The 18,574-nt window shown below is 41.1% G+C and overlaps 1 protein-coding gene across 8 annotated transcripts in view; it reads right to left on the minus strand.

The window, feature by feature from the left end:
• Positions 1 to 38: 38 nt before the first annotated feature.
• rargb (retinoic acid receptor, gamma b) overlaps positions 39 to 18,574 on the minus strand; it is a 107,596-nt gene continuing 89,060 nt past the window's right edge. For all 8 annotated transcript variants that reach the window (XM_088338655.1, XM_088338647.1, XM_088338648.1 and 5 more), the window contains 6 exons: positions 12,438 to 12,586; positions 9,466 to 9,771; positions 8,154 to 8,330; positions 5,695 to 5,899; positions 5,467 to 5,625; positions 39 to 1,792 (listed from right to left, as the gene is read on the minus strand). In XM_088338655.1, coding sequence (XP_088194781.1) covers positions 1,458 to 1,792; positions 5,467 to 5,625; positions 5,695 to 5,899; positions 8,154 to 8,330; positions 9,466 to 9,771; positions 12,438 to 12,586 — 1,331 coding nt within the window. In that variant the 3' untranslated portion in view covers positions 39 to 1,457. The remainder of the gene's footprint in view (positions 1,793 to 5,466; positions 5,626 to 5,694; positions 5,900 to 8,153; positions 8,331 to 9,465; positions 9,772 to 12,437; positions 12,587 to 18,574) is intronic.

Here is an 18,574-nt window from a genome sequence, read left to right on the forward strand (position 1 = left end):
CAAAAATACATCCAAAATAAACAAGCAAAGAAGCAAAGTACATGGATAAATTTAATACAAACAGAAACAAGATGAGCCGGTTCATGAGATGTTTAAATGGACACAAACTGCCAAATAAAAGACACAATGAGATGGTTTGAGCACCATTAAATATTCTCCGCAAACAAAACAAAAATGTCCTAACCATCAAGGAGAAGGAATTTTAGAGAGCCGTTTCTTTTTTTTTTCATGCTGACGTCCCCTTCAATCTATGTTTTATTGCACTGGCTCAAACTTCAGGAAGAAGAAAAAAAAAAGACAAAAGAAATGAGACTTTATTGCCCCTTTAAGGATGGTTCCAAAGCAACATGCTGTGTAGGTCCGGGTGACATTCTCCAGCTCAAAACGGACTCCGATTTGACTGATTTTGTCCTTGTGACATTCAGAGAGAAGTAACATTCATCTGATAGGATTTCTATTGAAGACTTGGAAGACATTTTGTACATTCGTGCGAGTGTCGTCAACAGCCGGTGCTGCAAAAGTGTGAATGACGAGTTTGAAATGTGTTTTTTAGCTGTAAAACCGTGAAATGGAGGTTGGGTGGAGATGGATTATGCGAGTTATATATAAAAACTACCCCACCTGAGGATTCTATGATTTGAAACATTTATAATTGCTGCATAGGGAGCTTCCTAAATTACTGCCAATCCAAATAAAAATCCATTTTGGACGTCTATACATCAGCCGTCAATGGCATTGAAAGAGTCGAGGGTCTTTGATATCTATAGCAGTCAATGGCAATGAATGAGTTAGGGATCGTTGACTATGGCCGTCAATAGCATTGACTCATTTGTCGGTCCAATTAAACGTTGATGATTATGGATATCTATGGCTGCAATGAACGAGTAAAGGGTCCATGAGGTCATCAACGGCAGCGAACGGGATAGTCTTTCGCCGTCAATAGCGATAAAAAGTCACCACTGGTAAAGTTATTCAATGTAGATGGGGAATCATGATCGTCGATGGCAACGAATGAGTTAAAGGTCTTGGATGTTTTAGCCGTCTTGCGGGTCATTGACATATTCAGCCGCCGTTGGCAGATTATGAATTAAGGGTCGGCCGTCGCTATAGCAGCGGATGAGTTAATAGCTCAACTGTGTCTTCTTCATTATGACATCATGGAAGAGTACACAAATTTTGCCGTAACAAACCTACTACTCTTACCGTGTCCCAATTTAGCGTTTAACAGGGAAAAATACAGAACAGAGAAAATGCATCAGACATAAAAAAGTATAAGTAGCATGTCTTGTAACTCCCCATAAACGAGAATTGTTTTCTATACAAGCCAAGCCCTTTTCCTGAGGAGGGGGACATTCCCCGTGCGTCCCCCCCGCCGTCACAACGAGGCGCTCGTCGAGTGCTTTCGCTTCCTGTAAACTTTTCGGAGATGTGGCAAGGATGCCGGGGAAGGAAGCGTCCTATTGCGTTGTGGAGGTTTTCTTGTGGGTGACGCCGGCGCCCCCTGCTGCCGCCTCCCCCCACAGCTCGGGATCACTGTCCGCCAAACGCTCCTTGTCCTCTTCCCAGTACTCGTCATCCTCGTCTTCGTCCTCTTCCTCCACCGCCGACTCGTAAGTTGATTTCTCCTCCTGCTTGATGGCGGGCAGTGCGGGAGCGGCGGCGGCGGGGGCGCCGGGGCTTTCGGCAGAGTCGCTGCTGTCCTCAAAGGCGTCCGGGTTTTCCAGCATTTCCCTGATGAGTGGTGGCATGGGGCCAGGGATCTCCATCTTTAGCGTGATGGCTCGCTCTGCACCTATGTGGACAGGTGCAAGGAATTTAGAGCAGAGCTCTCAGCGTTCGTACATCTTTTTCATGGCCATATTCAAGCACTTTCAAACACAGTTTCTCCAGTACCTTTCAAAGAAGATATAATACATTATTATATTGTTGATAATAACTATTATTGACTAATTATCATTATTATTTTTGATCCCACCACCACTAAGGTTTGTGTAGATAGATAGAGATAGATAGATACTTTATTCATCCCCGTAGGTAAATTCACACTTCCAGCAGTATCCTTGTGTTGAAAATAAAACAATAATAAAGTAAAAGGAATAAAATACATAAATACCCAATGTAACGTGTTGATATAGAGTATTTAAATAGTGCAACATAAAATACACACTGTAATAAAAATAGGGTAATATGCAATGTGGGGGTGTGGCTTAATGTGGGCTTTTACTCCCCCGAGTGGAGTTAAAGAGCCTCATGGCATGAGGAAGAAAAGATCTCCTCAGTCTGTCCGTGGTACAAGACTGGGACAGCAGTCTGTCACTGAAGCTGCTCTTCTGTCTGGATATAATGCTGTGTAGTGGATGTGATGAATTGTCCATGATTGACCGCAGCTTTTCCAGTACCCGTCTCTCAGCTACAGTTGTCAGGCTGTCCAGCTCTGTGCCCACAACAGAGGTCGCTTTCCTAGCCAGTTTATTAAGACGAGAGGCATCCTTCTTCTTGGCGCTGCCTCCCCAACACGCTGTCGCATAGAAGAGGGCGCTTGCCACAACTGTCTCATAGAATATTTTCAGGAGCTTTTTGCAGATGTTGAAGGAGGCCAGCCTTCTGAGGAAGTAAAGTCGGCTTTGCCCTTTCCTACATAGAGCTTCTGTGTTGGCAGTCCAGTCCAATTTGTTGTCCAGCTGCACACCCAGGTATTTGTAGGTCTGGACAAATTCTACACCTTTTCCTTTGATGGTTACAGGAACCGGGTGAGTTTTAGTTCTCCTGAAGTCCACCACCATCTCTCTGGTCTTGGTGGTGTTCAAGTGCAGGTGGTTAGTGTCGCTCCATTGGACAAAGTCCTGAATCAATTTCCTGTACTCCTCCTCCTGCCCACTTCTGATACATCCCACGATAGCAGTGTCATCAGCAAACTTCTACACGTGGCAGGACTCAGAGTTGTACTGAAAGTCCGACGTATACAGGGTGAACAGGAACGGCGAGAGCACGGTCCGCTGCGGAGATCCTGTGCTGCTAACCACAGTGTCCGATGTACAGCCCCCCTGTTTCACATACTGGGGTCTGCCTGTCAGGTAGTCCGTAATCCATGCTACAAGGTGTGAGCTTACTCCTATCGCTGTCAGTTTACCACTAAGTAGCAGAGGCTGTATGGTGTTGAAGGCACTGGAGAAGTCCAAAAATGTAATCCTCACAGCACCAGAGCTTCTCAATTGTTTTCTGTCATGGAAGAAAAAAAATCCTCTTGCACCCCCAAAGAAGTCCGTCTTCTCATTTGGGTTAATTATTTTTTCATGGGGTCACTGGAGAGTCAGCTCCACTTCGTATCTACAGAGTATACTAAATGCTTATACTCTGTGCTATATGCTCAGCGTAGAGGTTAAATGTCAACAAAACACTGCCAATGAGAGCGCTACTGCTCCCTAGCGTAGTGGAGGTGCAATTGAACTTGATTCTTTGGAAAGGTAAAAACAACAGAACAAATCAAGTCATGTCTATTTGTATAGCTTAATCAGAATAAGTCTTAAAGGGCTATCATTACACCGTCGCCTGATCTAAATCCTACATGAGGGCAAGGGAAAAACAGCACAGGGCCCCGAATGGAGAACGCTCAAAAAACATCGCCCCCCAAGTCAACTGCGCCCGTGAACTCCTTGACGGAGCCTTGCGCCCCACCCTACCATTTAGGAACCACTGGTGTAAGCCAAGGAACGTGAATAACTTATGTTTGAACTAAACTAATGTAAACATCTATTATTGTCTCAAAGCACAATCTGCGTGTAGCGCCGATCAAAAGAACGTTTTTGTTGTTGACTTTGATCACGAATATTAAGTCGCCGTTTGGCCGCTTGCATATACTTTTTGTTCTTTTGAGATGTTACAATTTATGACCTTTTTCTGTTAATCGACAAGTATAAAGTGACATCAATTCCGTGCGGAGCTTGGCTACGTCACACTTGTCTACTAACACGTAAGGGTCTATACCTACAATTTACATGTCATTTTTAATCTCGCGTGTGCATTTATTAAGACATATGCATTTTAGGTCTTGAGTAAATCGCAGATGTATTTGTCAATCTAAACAATTTGACCGAGACCAATCTCTCCCCCATATAGGTGTTGAGTAAAATTGACAATAAAACGTAGCTTTTATTTTCAGTTGCAGGAAGTTCTTCCCATTACAATTTAGCTTAAATTGTCATAGCGTCTAAAGAGTGCTTTGACCGAAAACTACATTTCCCTCAATGCTTGACGACGACGATACCTGCCAAGTGACTGCTTAGCGTCACTACATAGCCGTGTTTCTGTATCGGTGCCAACGAGTGCAATTGAGAAATAAAGTATCCAAAAAATATCCCAAAAGATTTAATTTGATTTGATTTATAACACTCATATGCCAACCTGTCAAGCTCCAGGGCTCCATGCCTGTCGTATTTTCCCTTACAAAATAATCGTACACCATAGTTTTTTTTCCAAATGTGTTGATTTATGTAGTTTAACATGTTATATTGTACATGTGTTTCGTTATACCATATATATTGTTAATTAACATCTTGTTGTGAGATCCTGAGTTGCTCGACATGAATGAGGTTTATTATTAAAAAAAATCAAAAATTAAATAGGTTGGACGTTCACCCTAGAAGGAAAAAATACATGCAAACATAATTAAGTAGAATTTTCTTATTCGAATTATCAATTCATTTTCTGCATTAAACTATTGTTGGTAATATACTGATTAAAGGGATAACCACAAACCTGTCTTTTTTCATTTTCTCCTTTAATACTTCCTTTTTTTCTTAACTTCTTAATTCAACATGATAATTCGTAATATAATGCATCAAAGCAAGTGAGACGTTTGAGATTCGGCTCTCTTTAATGAGTTGAGCCGAAAAAGCCGGTTCTCTAAAAAGAGACGGACTTCCTTTCACTTCACAACTACCACATGAAATCCGATGTTTTTTAAGACCACATGTATTTCAAATTTACTCAATCAACTCCGCCTCTTGTTTTCAGATCAGAATGACTTGCGGACTGATTTGACTTGATTGATTTGCCGTTAGGTGATATTCGGTGTATACCGGATGGCACTCATAATTGACAAATTTGCGTTTTTCTGTACAGATTTTGTTGTACGTCGTACACGTCTTGAAATGCATAATAATTGTACGGCAAAAACGTACCGGTTGACAGGTATGCATATGTGCAGCAACATTTTTTCAATGCAACTGTAATGTTTGTGACTTGAAATAGGAGTTATTTTACGGATGTCACTGCTGTGTTTTGTGTTTAAAGCGCCTGTGATGAGAAAAGGGCAGCTTGCCGTTTTCCTCTGTGCCCCGCACACTTGAGATCCTTCGGCGGCCGAACGGCAGAATCACGAAACGTACTCGATACTCGACGCTATCGGCGCCTTCCCCTCACGCGTGATGCCAGAAACAAAACGCCAAACGCGGCTGTGGCACTGACCTTTGGTGCTAATCCCTCGCAGGTCGGTGACTTTCATGAGCATGCGAGGGAACATGTGCGGTTTGTTGGGGCGCCGGCGGCGCGTGTATATCTTTAGCGCTTCCAGGAGAGGCTCCTGCAGTTTGTCCACCTTCCCGGGTTCTTCCAGGTCCATGCGGTCTGACCAGGCCACAAAAAGAGCGTCAGCGCGAGGTGGAAACCATACCGTCGAGACCGGGCTCGCCGCACCTCCGCAGATGAGGCAGATGGCGCTGAGGAGTCCCGTCTCGGTGTCGTCCATTTCCAGGGGCAGCAGCTGCCCGGCGAAGGCGAACACCAGGTCGGTGAGCGGGCCGAAGCCGGCGTTGTGCATCTGCGTTCTGTTGAGGGTGAGGCCGTCCGAGAAGGTCATGGTGTCTTGCTCGGGCGTGTAGCGGGTGCATATCCTCAGCATCTGAGGGAACAAAAAAAAACACACTTGAGGAGGCGAGCTGGCAGCTGTTCACATTCTTCTGCTTGGGTTTAAAGACGCGTGGAAATTTTGAAAAGTTGTGTGCACGCAAGAGGGGCATTGCGGTAGTCCCCTGGGATACGGCATTCCTCCGTTCTGAGGTGGGGTTCGCAAAGTGAAATTGCACCATAGAGAGGGGTAGAAACTTATTGTAATAAGCTACCCCCACACACTAAAAAATATTAGAACCCTGTTTTAGGAGCAGTGTGTAATATTCGGTGCCGCCTATTGGTGTGATGATAGCCCTTTAAGACTTATTCTGATTTGAATACTGGGCAAAAATACATATAATGTGATTTTTTTTAAAAAGGAAATCATTGGTCAAGTTTCAAACAGAGAAATCCAACTGTCAATGGCCCTGGCTTGCACCTGACAACACAGTGCCATCTAGTGGTCAAATATTACATATTGTTGCTTTGAGTATTTAATCCCAGAATCAGAAAATCAGATTCACCTTCATTATTATTGTGTTACAACGAAATGAGCGTGGCACTCCAGTTCTTAAACGGGATAAAAATAATAAATAGAAAAAGTATTTACCGCAAATATTAAGTATTCACATCTAAAATAAGAACTATACATAAGCAGAATATTGCACTTAGAACCGAGTTATTGTACTTAAAACTGTGTTCTTTCGGGTTTTGTAGGGTCTGAAACGTCGGCCCGAAGGTAACGGTTTGAAAAGGCAGCTTTGCTGAGGTAGCAAGAGCTGGCAATGTCCCCTAGGATGGGTAGGGTGAAGCAGGTGATCTTTTGGGCTGTGCTTATGACCCTCTCTAATAAGCACCTAACTTGATAATTTGTTTTGTAGGATTTTTGTGGTAGTACTTCTGTAGGCGCATTTTCGTACTCTTTCTGTATTAGTATTCCTGTAGTTGTATTTTGTAGTATTACAGTAGTAGTGTTTCTGTAGTAGTAGCCCGCTGCTGGGTCACCTGGGTGAGGGTGTATAATGTAAGATCTGAAACATTTAATGAGCCCAGGAAACATTGCTGATGATATGCTCAGTTGTATAAATAAATGTATTTTAGAACAGCAGTAGTAATTTTGTAGTATTTCTGTAGAATAATATTGTAGTAATTTAGTTTCATTTCCGTTTTAGTATTTTTGTAGTTTAGTAGTAATCCAGCAGTAGTATTTTTGTAGGTTTTCTTTAAAATTACTGTAGTAGTATTTCTGTGTTTTTGTATTCTATGATTACTGTACTAGTATTTTTGTAGCATTTCTTTAGTATTTATTTTCAGAATTAAAGCAAAATAATATATAGTATTATGTCACTGTTATCAAGCATTACATTTCATAATTAGTTCAAAATCCATTGATTTCTTCCTTTGTTATTTTGAGTGTCTAATGAACTACAGACGCTCCCCTACTTAGGACCATTCGAGTTACGTAAAACGGTAGACATAAACATTTTTTTCGGGATATCGAAAAACACGACATTTCTGTAGGTTAGATTTTGTATTGTGTGCACCTTTTGCCGAGTACCGGACATTACTCTAGTGCTTCTTTCCGCCGCTCCTGGCGTGTGAGAGGTCACCTAGCAACCGCCCTGAAGAAGAAATCTGCTTCTTCTTCCTAGTTTGTGAGTAAACATTCTATACTGTATCTCCGGCGCACTAAGACCTTTGACATTTTTATTGTTTCATATCTCAAGCATCCATTCAATATGGTTGGTGTAAAGTGTAAAGAAGAGGCGAGCCGTTTCATTTGAAATAAGAGTGGAATAAGAAAGCTGGATGCGGTTTTGAAAATGGTCAGAACCCTTTTTTTGACCACTTTTTACCACGGAGGAGAAAGCGCCTAACTGTTGAAGCTCATCTTCCAAAAGTAGGTTAAACTCAACTTTATTTATCTTTACAGAGCATATTATTTGATGAAATGTTTAATTTTTAGTACAAAACAAGACAGGTTACGTATACAAGCCTTAAACGTACAAAATATTGCACTGGAGCAATTTACAAACGATCGTCCGGAACTTATATTGTTTGTAAAGTAGGGCAGCGTCTGTATCAAGTTATCAGAGACATAACTTCATATGCATAAGCATCCCAAAGTTTGAATGAAAGACGTTTTTGGGCATGCCAAAACATTTTTGTTTATAGTTGGGGAAAAGGGCCTCAAAAATAATATCATTCCACACTGTGAAGTGAAAACACCATAAGGTTGGGCCGCCGTATGACGGGGTCTACTTTACCAGGATGTCCAGACAGGCAGACTTGAGGAGTGTAATCTGGTCAGCGATGGTTAGTGTCGTGAAGCCCGGCAGCCGCTTGGCAAACTCCACGATCTTAATGATGCACTTGGTGGACAGCTCACTGAACTTGTCCCACAGGCCCAAGTCCAGCTGGACTCTGTGATCCGAGCTCGAGTTCTGGCAGGGAGAAGAAAGGCACTCAGTTAATTCTGGGCTGGTGAGGTTGTACGTTGGTATCGCTTACGACGGTCACCTGTAAACACGAAAATCGCAATATATGAGTTATATTTTAAAAATCTTGCTAGCTATATAAAGGAAAACCCATTCCATGAGCTGTACCAGAGGGTACCACTAGAAACTACTTGTGACCGCTCAGCGCCATCAGTTCGGTCCATTTTGGGCGTATGCCTTCCACCATCAGGTACCTGATTCTGCGCCTGTGGTTATACCTGTAGAGAACCTGTATTCCGCAGCAAGTTCCTTTTGATTGCATCTCTTTAATCCCATTTTATAGCATTTCCTTTTTGTGGCCTTAGCCATGAGTTCGGGAAAGGATAACGGCATGATGTCTTGAGACAAAAATGAGAATGACGACAATTTAAACGTAGCAAGAAATAATAGAAAAACACGAGCGCCGTGTTTGTGTAAGTGACCAAGCCAAGGAGTACAATCATGAAGCAGCGAGTGCCGATCACAAAGCCCCGGGAGAATTTACGCAGCGCTCAGCTGGAATAATTTCCAAGGGAGGTTATATTCCTTTTTCAAAATAGACACAGAAGAGGAGGACAAACCAGAAAAAGCTGACGTCAGACAATGGAGATAAATAAGTGAAAGTTGCTGCTTTGGTTTAAAAAAAAAAAAAAAAAAACACCCAGAACATCCGATAAGTGGCAACTGGTTGTGCAACAGCTCTCTATAATGAACCTTGTCTAACGCATTTCCCAAACACTTTGAAGGGGAGGCCAATCTCCTTGTATAACTTATTTTTCCCAAAAGACCTGTAGAAAGTGATAGCGATGCAAACCAGTCTAAATGGGCAAAACAACGTTTTGAATAAAAACTGAAACAGGCAAAAAAAAAAAAAAGTGCTGTAAAATGTTTTTGTTTGTTCACTTTCAATTAACTTTAAAATTTTAGTGTACAGTAATTACTTCCATTTCATCAAAAATCATGCGCTGCCGCTGCCCCCAAACCTCTGCACCAGGCACAAATTTAAATGTTGTTTTAGTAACCAGAAAGATGTTTTTTCTTAAAGCTATCTAGGGTTCACTTTGATCCTTTCGGGTGTTCTGGAACGGGCCGCTGTACTCACGGTGGTGTATTTGCCCAGCTGGCACAGTGAAGGAAAGGTCTCCTGGTGAGCTTTGCTGACTTTGTTGACCAGCTCCTCGAGCTCGCCGCTCAACTCGTAGTTTTCGGGCAGCACCACCTCTTCCTTCACGTCCTTCTTCTTCTTGTTCCTGTCATTGCGAACGGCTTCCTTGGACATGCCCACCTCGAAGCACTTCTGCAGCCGACAGTACTGGCAGCGGTTGCGGGTCACCTTGTTGATTTGGCAGTTCTTGTCCCGATGGCACGTGTAGACCATGTTCTTTTGGATGCTGCGCCGGAAAAAACCCTGAACGTGAAAACAGAAAGTGGATGAAAACCTCAAAGCAGAGACAGATTATAGCATACAAGCATAATGACCTGGCGTTGCCGAGCATTTTACTTGAGCAAGGTGTTTGTTGAAAACCGCCTGGAAGCCACTAGGGAGTGCCAAAGAGCAGTATGACCGCATGCAGCTCCAGAGCCGCTTGTACACGAAAGCAGATGATTATCAATTTTTATTCAATTTTCATAGGGAAATTTAATTTTTAACTGGCATGATAAATTATTAATAAGTTTCTTTAAATACATAATCAATTCTTCCCAAATTCTATACATCTATACATATAGATCACTCAATACCTTTTTACAAGTATCTTTATTTGACCCGGCATGATGAATGCACCGTTTCTACTCCCATACTTAATGTTTGGTGTCTCTATCCAGATTTTTTTCTCACACTATACAATAACAGGCTCATTACTAAGGACATTTTAGCGTCTGTTAGAAATTTGCAAACAAATCAGTAACCCAGGTGACACGAGCTACTTACAAAATGAGTACGTTTTTCAAATGATTCAGGATTCTTTGTACATCCTTTATCCAAACCAGAAACTAAATAAAGATAATGAACATTCAAGGACAGTTCAACGTTAAAAAAAATTCTAATTGGTGTGATTGAATGCTGACAATATTTTTCGTTGCTCGCCTAAATATATCAAAATGTTTAATCAAAATAAAAAAGGCAAATTGTAAAATGTGTCAACAATGTCACAAATCAAGTCAGCCCTTCCTTTTCTAATGGCGCTACTCATTGCAAAGACATAACACTGGTGTTATCATAGAGCATTTGACCGCTAGATAGGAGTGTGTCCCAATGAATAGAAAGCACCGAATATACTTTCCCATGATCGAGCAGTTTTACCTCTACAATCAACAGGAAATCGCAATGACGTCAGGAACACGCCTTTCTCATACCTGCCAACAGTACTGCTTTACCAATAGACTACTGTTTTTCACCCCTTAAAATGCCAACTGCTTTAAAAAACAAAAACAAAAAAAAGCTTTTTCAAAAGTTAAGGTGCTGTACGGAATTTGGAATTTTTCCATCTTTCAAGCTCTTTATGGTGTATGCATTTCTTAAGCATGCTCAAATAAACTTTTTTTTTCTCTTCATTATTCTAGGGGTTTTGTTTGGCGTCTGTACTGTACTTAAAACAGGTATTTTTTTAATTTCACCATTTTCATGCTACACTAGGAAGAAATTGCAGTGACGAGCATAAAGTTACGTCAGCGGACAGGGAAAACATACAGAGAGTAACCAACACCGCCCAAAATATCATCGGATGCTCTCTGCTCTGTCTAGAAGACATTGCCGGCTTGCAAAACCAAAGCAGAGCCATTGTAAAAGAGAATTCCAACCCCGCCTACCACCTCATTGCCCTGTTGCTCTCTGGTAGGTGCTAGAGGTCCTTCAAAACAGAGACCGTTTCTTCCCCAGGGCCATCACCACCCTAAACAAACGCACAAAACTGTAAAACCATATCTTGTGACAATTATGTTCTTTTTTATTCTTTTTGTTGCTGAATGAAACTGTAAAAAAATACTGTTGCAGGAAACTGAGGAAAAAACATTGCATTATTTTTACTATAACTTAGGCCCATTTTCCAAGTACTGTACCACATTAGTCTTTGTTACATATTTTACCCTGGAGTGCCATATCTTTTCTTGTTGCATACAAAGTTTCAAAATGCTGATATCAATGACAAAAAAAACACTTACATTCTATGCACCCCCCTTTTCCTTCTACCTAATGTGTTCTGCGGCCAAAACAGCTTTGCTAAAAGTAAGATACAAGCAGGTAGGTGGGAAAACAAATCACAAGGGCGCTTTGAACTCAGCTGGGCATTGTTAACACACACTTAAAGGGACTGTGTGTAACATTTGTGCCTCCTTTTTGGTACAAAAAGTTTTCATTCAGTAGAAGAAAAACATGAATGTGAATATTAGCCAAAAAGCCTTGAGTCATCATCATCATACCTATATGTTAATTTTGATTAAAAAAAATCAGGTCAAGACATTTGTAGTTCTTTTAAATAGTGGAATCCCTACCTCAGATCGCTGCCATGTTTGTCTGGCAACTAGCTGCTACGCTGTGCTCTGTGGCACTAGTTTTTGTTCGCATTAGACAATACAGTGCCATCTATAGGGCAAATATTATACACTGGCGCTTTAATAGAAAAAAATAAAATCTGCTTTCAACTTTTAAAGGAGACCACAAACAACAACAACAAAATCTTGAGACTAATATTATAGTCTACAACTGCTTTATTTTTCCCTTTGGGTAAAATCTCTCCACGTTTTAAACAAGCATGTTTTTAAAAAAAATAAACTGTAAAGACGGATTGTGTTTTGCATGTATAAATACAGTGTACAATTTACTGCTTTTCAGTGTCAAAAGGTTGGCACTTATGCCTTATAAGGCATATTGGATAGGGTGTGCATGGACAGAGGGGACATGTCCCCACCAAAATCGAGCAATCATTGTTTTGTCCCCACCAATATTAGGTAATCACTTAAAAAAATGTGCCACCAATGCCAAGACCAAACCTACACCCTTTTATTGTAATACTAGTGCAATCACACTATAGGGAGCAGCAGCTTGATATTTTACACTCTTTTTCTGCTCTGTGTTACCTTGCAGCCTTCGCAGGAGCTGACCCCGTAGTGGTACCCAGATGACTTGTCCTGGCACACGAAGCAGGGCTTGTAGACTCGAGGCGGCGGCGGCGGGGAAGGCGAACTGGGCACCATCTCCTCGGAGCTGGTGCTCTGCGTCTCCACGGCTGCAAACACAAACAAAGCATTGAAGTTATTCCTATTGGTCAGCAGTGGGTCAGAAAGGCCATTTTAAAAGCTGAGATCTTTAAAGAGAAAAAAGAGGAGGACACACAATTAGCTGATAGCCAGATGCCCGCCACTGATAAAATGCTGATTGGCAGCTGAGATTTGATTGGCTCCTCAATTTACTGGCCACCGGGGCAGGGAGTGGGGGGGGGGAGACTGACATTCCTGTTGACTTTTTCTGGAGTTTGGTGTGTTTGTGTTCACGAGCTCACATTTTTACGTGAAAGGCCTTCCAATGCCAGTATAGCTCCAGGCCCATGTGAACAAACAAAAGCTGGAAGTTTACGAGGCTCGGCCCCCGTCCTGTCTCTCGGGGGAAACTGTACCATGACATTTGCCAAAGCTGCCTTCTAAACAAACCTGAAGAGAATACGACAAAACCAAGCGACTCTAAGAAGCCATGCTGAACTTCTTCACGATAGAGGTAAGATCAGGCCTAAGAATTCAACCCGACGCAGACCCGCGGGAATTAAAGCCCGACCCAGCCTGAGCCCAACCAATCCACTTGATTCATATTTTATTTGTGACCATTTTCAAGAAAATTAGGAATGTTCAACAATACCTAAGAAAATAAGAAAATACCTTTTTTCTTATGAAAAATGAGGGTTGAAGCTTTCTTTTGATATGGCCTATGTTATATAGCTACAGAACTGAATTTTCTATAGATCTTCAAAAATTAGATGGCATCGAGAGAAATGTCTGGCATCGAATGAGCTTAGCAGACCTGTCGAGAAACATGGCAACAATTTCACACATTTACAAACACTTCACCCAAAATTCAAGCACTTTTCATTTCTTAAAAACACAACATGAAAATTCAAGCATTTTCCAGGATTTCGAGCACCCGTACGAACCCTCATTATCGGCCCAATGCTGGCTGAAGTTCGGCTCGGACTCAGGTTCAAGATCTAACTTCTCCTTAATGTTGACCAAAGAGTCAGATTGTCTTGAACATGCCTTTCAACTTTTACCTTCACTCACCCCAACTTCACCTTCCTCTGCCCATTCGACCCCCCACCCCCCGGTTTCCTGGCCCTAAAGGTTGTGTCTGGGATGGGAAGAAGACCCCCTCCCTTCTCGGCCAGGCTGACGACCCCTTTATTGGCATCCAGTCACCTTGGGCAGCTATTCACACATATAGCTCAGTATTCGCATCCCTTCCTTGTAAAAACCCAAGAACCCTGGGTCAAAAAAACCCAAAGTCCGTGCCCCCCCTCTCACCTTCAGTAGACGACCAAATGTGGAGCACCCCCCCCTCCTGTTGCAACCCTCATATGAACCCGGCAGCCTGTCATTAACAAGAGTGGTAAGGTTTCCAAAAGCGGAGCGCCGATGCACAAAGAAATAATCCAATAAAAACAAAAAGAAAGGCGAAAGAAAGAGAAGGGAAGGGGTCGAGCGGCAGGACACAAACTTCTCAGTGGACAACAGCTTCAATCAAAGCTCGGCCATTTAACTTTGACCTTGGCTCAAGGGGGTCATTACTAAATACTTGCCCAGCAGGGCTTTAAAAGTTCAATGTGTGCGCAAAGTGACATTCAACAATTCACACTTGTGTCGATTGACAATTGCACAGCAGCGCTTTGTCTTGCGCGGGAAATCAATGACTTTTGCCAAATGGGGGGACGAACTCTGAGCTACAATTTTAGATGAGTTGTACTAAAATTAAAAAAAAGTTTATTTTAATCATCACAATGTACACGCCGCAACGAAAAATGTTGAACTTCAGTACATTTTTTTAAACTGCTTCATCAAAAATAGAAAATACTTAAAGTATTCCAAATTGTTACATGGCAGATAATGTTAAATAATAAAAGAAAAATGGTGCTTGAAATGTGCAAACAAGTATTTCTTAAGCATTGAAAGTAGTAGTAACAGATTTGATTGTTATAGTATTTTAATTTTTTTCAAGTAGTATGGAGAGTACAACTTAGTCGTGTCTCCTCTCTACCTCTCCATAATTTGCATGAGGCATTGGAGAGCTCTGCCAAAAAAAAAAGAAAAAAAAAGAAGGCATAACCATCTTTCAAATGTATTAATCATTAATTCACAAAAATAGCAAAATTATTAAATAATTAAAAATCCATAAAATGTCTTAATTATGAAAAAAATATCCAACATTAAAAAAAGGATTAAACCCACAAAATGCACTAATTACATACAAAAAGATAAACAGACATTAAACACCTGGACTAAATATCACGGAAATTTAAAAAAAGGCATCGAATATCCCCAAAATGAACTAATTTTTAAAATACCCTAAAATTCAAAAAAGGCAAACTAATTAAAAAAAAGGTATAAACCCCTAATTATTTCCCCCCAAAAAATATTAAAATAAAAAATGCAATGAACTCATAATCATGTTCTGCCAGCACAGACGTCAGCAACAGACGTCAGCAACCTGTAGCTCTGGAGCCGCATGTGGTTCTGCCTTAGAGGCTCCTAGATATTTTTCAGAAATGTTTAAAAATGGAAAAAGATAGGGAAGGGAAATATATACACTTCTGTTTCGGGTCACTCAGACATGTTTTGTTTTCCATTAAGTCAAAATTTTATTGATAAAATAGGCTGTCCAATGTTTGTGTTCTTTTGCGCAAATGACTCTTCCTTTTGTCGCCTCTTTACTGTAGATGTTGACACTGTTTAGCAGGTACTATTTAACCAAGCTGCTAGTTGAGGACCTGTTAGGCATCTATCTATTTCTCAGACTAAAGGATCTAATGTAATTATCATCTCGCCAGTTCTCTTTCTTCTATGGTTATAGCTTGTTCTCTGAAGTGAGTAGTACATACCGTTGTAGGAGATCTTCAGTTTCTTGGCAATAGTTTTAATTTCTTAAAACAATAACAGACTTGTCGAGTTTCACATGATAGTTCTCTTTGCCCATTCCGAAAGTCTAATCACACACAAATGTGTTATACTCCAGATACACGTGTAGCTAAAAGGAAGGTCAGTTTTCTAGCTTTTTTAACAAGATAAACTGTTCTCAGCTGTGCTAACATCATCCCACAAAGGTTTTCTAATCATCCATTAGCCTTCTAACATAATTAGCAAATACAATGTATTAACTTTTAGAACACTGGAGTGCTGTTTGCTAGAATAGGGCCTCTATACACCTATGTTTGTAACTAAAATAGTCATTTACCACATGATATATTTATTGTACAGAGCAGGGCTTTTCCTTAAAAATTAAGGACTTATATTAGCAACCCCAAATTTTGGAACAAATGTAAATGGTCTGCATTTATATAGCGCTTTTCAAGTCAATGAAGACCTCCCAAAGCGCTTTATAACGTGCTTCACACTTTTCCCTTTTACTGACTAACTGACCGATAGCAACGTCATCCATCCAAGGTAACTACCTGTTTATACTTCAAAATAAATATAATGATGTTAAATACAACAAATCAAACTAAAAAAATAACAAAATAAAATGAAAGAAAATACATTTTAAAAAATGTAATAGTAAAGTAAAACGAAATAAATCAAGGACAGTGCGGCGGCTGGGTGGTTAGTACGGAGCCCAACAGTACGGAAGTCCGGAGTTGAATTCCAGCCTTGTGTGGAGTTTGCATGTTCTCTCTGTGCCTGTAGTGATATATATTTTGGGGTTTGTAATTGTGGAATGACTAACTTTTATGAATGAATCACATTTTCTTTTGATTTAAAAATAGACTTTTACAAGGATTTTTTTTATGGCTTAAGAATTTAGGTTTTTGGTCCATTATGGCTCTTCCAAAATGTTGGGTTGGTGACCCCTATGATAGTAAAGTGGACTAAATATACCAGCTGAGAACCACATGGAAAATGGTGGATGTAGCTAAATAAGATAATAGCATCAATCAAGGCTTTTCAATTACGGTAGATCTCATAAAGAAAGTATGCCGGCAGTGCAACAATCCACACTGGTATTTCTTCTGAGAACAAACAAATACTGTACCAGTGCTCTGTTGACTTTTGAGGCTTTCGAACTAAGGTGAGAAGCTCGCGGGCGAGGCTAAAGCTGTAAGCCAATCTGTTGATATGTACAAGCCAGCGTCTCGAAGATGGAAAAGAGGCGCCATTGAAAGCAAGCTAGCGCATCTGGCGCCAGCCGACAGGTACTGACTGACAACGTCTGGGAAAGGGCGAGAAGAGCAGGAGACGCTTTACCTGGCGTGACGAAAAATCGCACACGAGCCAAAGTGTCAGAGGGCTGTCATCGCCCTGAACTGTTCACGGCCTCGAAGGCCTGGCTCTGAGAAAACAGCCGTCTTCAAGATAATACCTAATTCTTAAACATTTAAAAGTTGAGGAAATCGTACATTGATTTTGCTTAAACAAATATATACATATTACATTCCATTAGTACATTCCAATTATTTTTAGAGATAATGCATTTTGAAGACACTATGTCTTGTCTTTGTCATCCTAATCTGTGATACTAGCACGCTTGCGAGTCACTCGCAATACTGTTTTGCGTGTTAATTAGTTGATTCATAAGCAGAAAATGTGCCTAGATGTGCTGTTAATATCATGCTAACGGTATTCATTTACTTCTTGTCTTTTCCTATGCAGGTTGAGACAAAAAATGGAACCGTTCGCGGCAATAGTGGGTGTTGACGAAAGCTGTTTGTGGAAACTCGATGCCTGCACCATCATTAAAAAGAGTTTTGCATACACTCAAAACTGAGGAGTGAAGTTCAATACAGAATAAACAATCCATCTAGACAATATGTGATACTTTCAGTGCAATATCTATATTTTACAAAAGTAAGTTTTCGTAGTGCAGTGATTAGCACATTCGCTTAACACAGGAAAGGTCCCCGATACCGATTGGAAACATATGTTGGCCTGAAGAGGGATGGGCGCCACCAGACTGTACTTGCCCAAGGCACACCACAGGAAAGGATGCCCCACACGACCAAAGTGGTTAAGGGATACAACCAAAATATATTCATTCCGTCTGTCTTTAGTATAGCTCATTCATAATGACGTGTTCCTCACTGACAAGCGAACTGTGCTTCATGACAAAAAATTGCAAAATTAACTCAATGAAAAAGGGTAGAAAGTGGCACGTGGATCGAACAATCTCTCAGAGGAAGATCTTAAACTCAGCTATCTGTGATCCGGAAACAATATCATGTCGAGTTTGTCCTCGTCACACGCCTCAATGACTGGTTCAAATTGATACAGCTGTATGAGTAATTCTCTGGCATTGTAATTATTATATATTTTTCTCAAGAAATATCGATCAGGGACATTTCTTGATCATAATGGACCAAAAAAATCGAGGTCATAGAAACTTTGTTCACTAAAATTGCTGTCTGTTTCGAAGCTGCTTCGCAAGTTTTGTTCATGGGATTCGCTATTTTGAAAGTGTATTTCAATGGCGTCACAGCTCTAGAACAAACAAGCCAGATGGGGCAACTTTCAGACTAAATTTCTCGAGTCCCTCGGCGCGTGGAATATTTTGCAACATATTTGCATAATTGTGGGGAGGGACACTGTATGTTATGCGCTCAGTTGGAAAAATACCTGTAACTCTGCGCTCACCCCACTATGCGTCACGCCGTCTATCAGCACGGCGAACGATGTCCGCTTCTGACATCATGGCCTTTACAGTGGAAAGCACATTTCGCCAACATCCTGGTAGACTTTGTGTCACCTATGGAAGCGCTGCTGGTGTCTTGTTAACATCCCTTCCTTCCTTCCTTTGGGCCACAAGTTTAACGTCCGAGTCGACACCTACTTGTAGTTCACGTTTGGAAAAACAACCTGTTGGCCCTTGTCGTCCATTTGGCGTCAATACAGTTGGACTTGACCAATCTGCCGTCTTCACGCCGACATTGAAGGTGTTTTTTTTTTTTTTTTTTATTGCCGATGGGGGCGGCTGCATGGACGACATTGTGACATATGGCGCGCAGCTTGACTTTGGCCTGAGGGCT

The sequence above is a fragment of the Urocampus carinirostris genome, chromosome 6 (genome assembly GCF_059441175.1).
Source record: "Urocampus carinirostris isolate Australia breed hairy pipefish chromosome 6, RoL_Ucar_1.0, whole genome shotgun sequence".
Taxonomy (NCBI): domain Eukaryota; kingdom Metazoa; phylum Chordata; class Actinopteri; order Syngnathiformes; family Syngnathidae; genus Urocampus; species Urocampus carinirostris.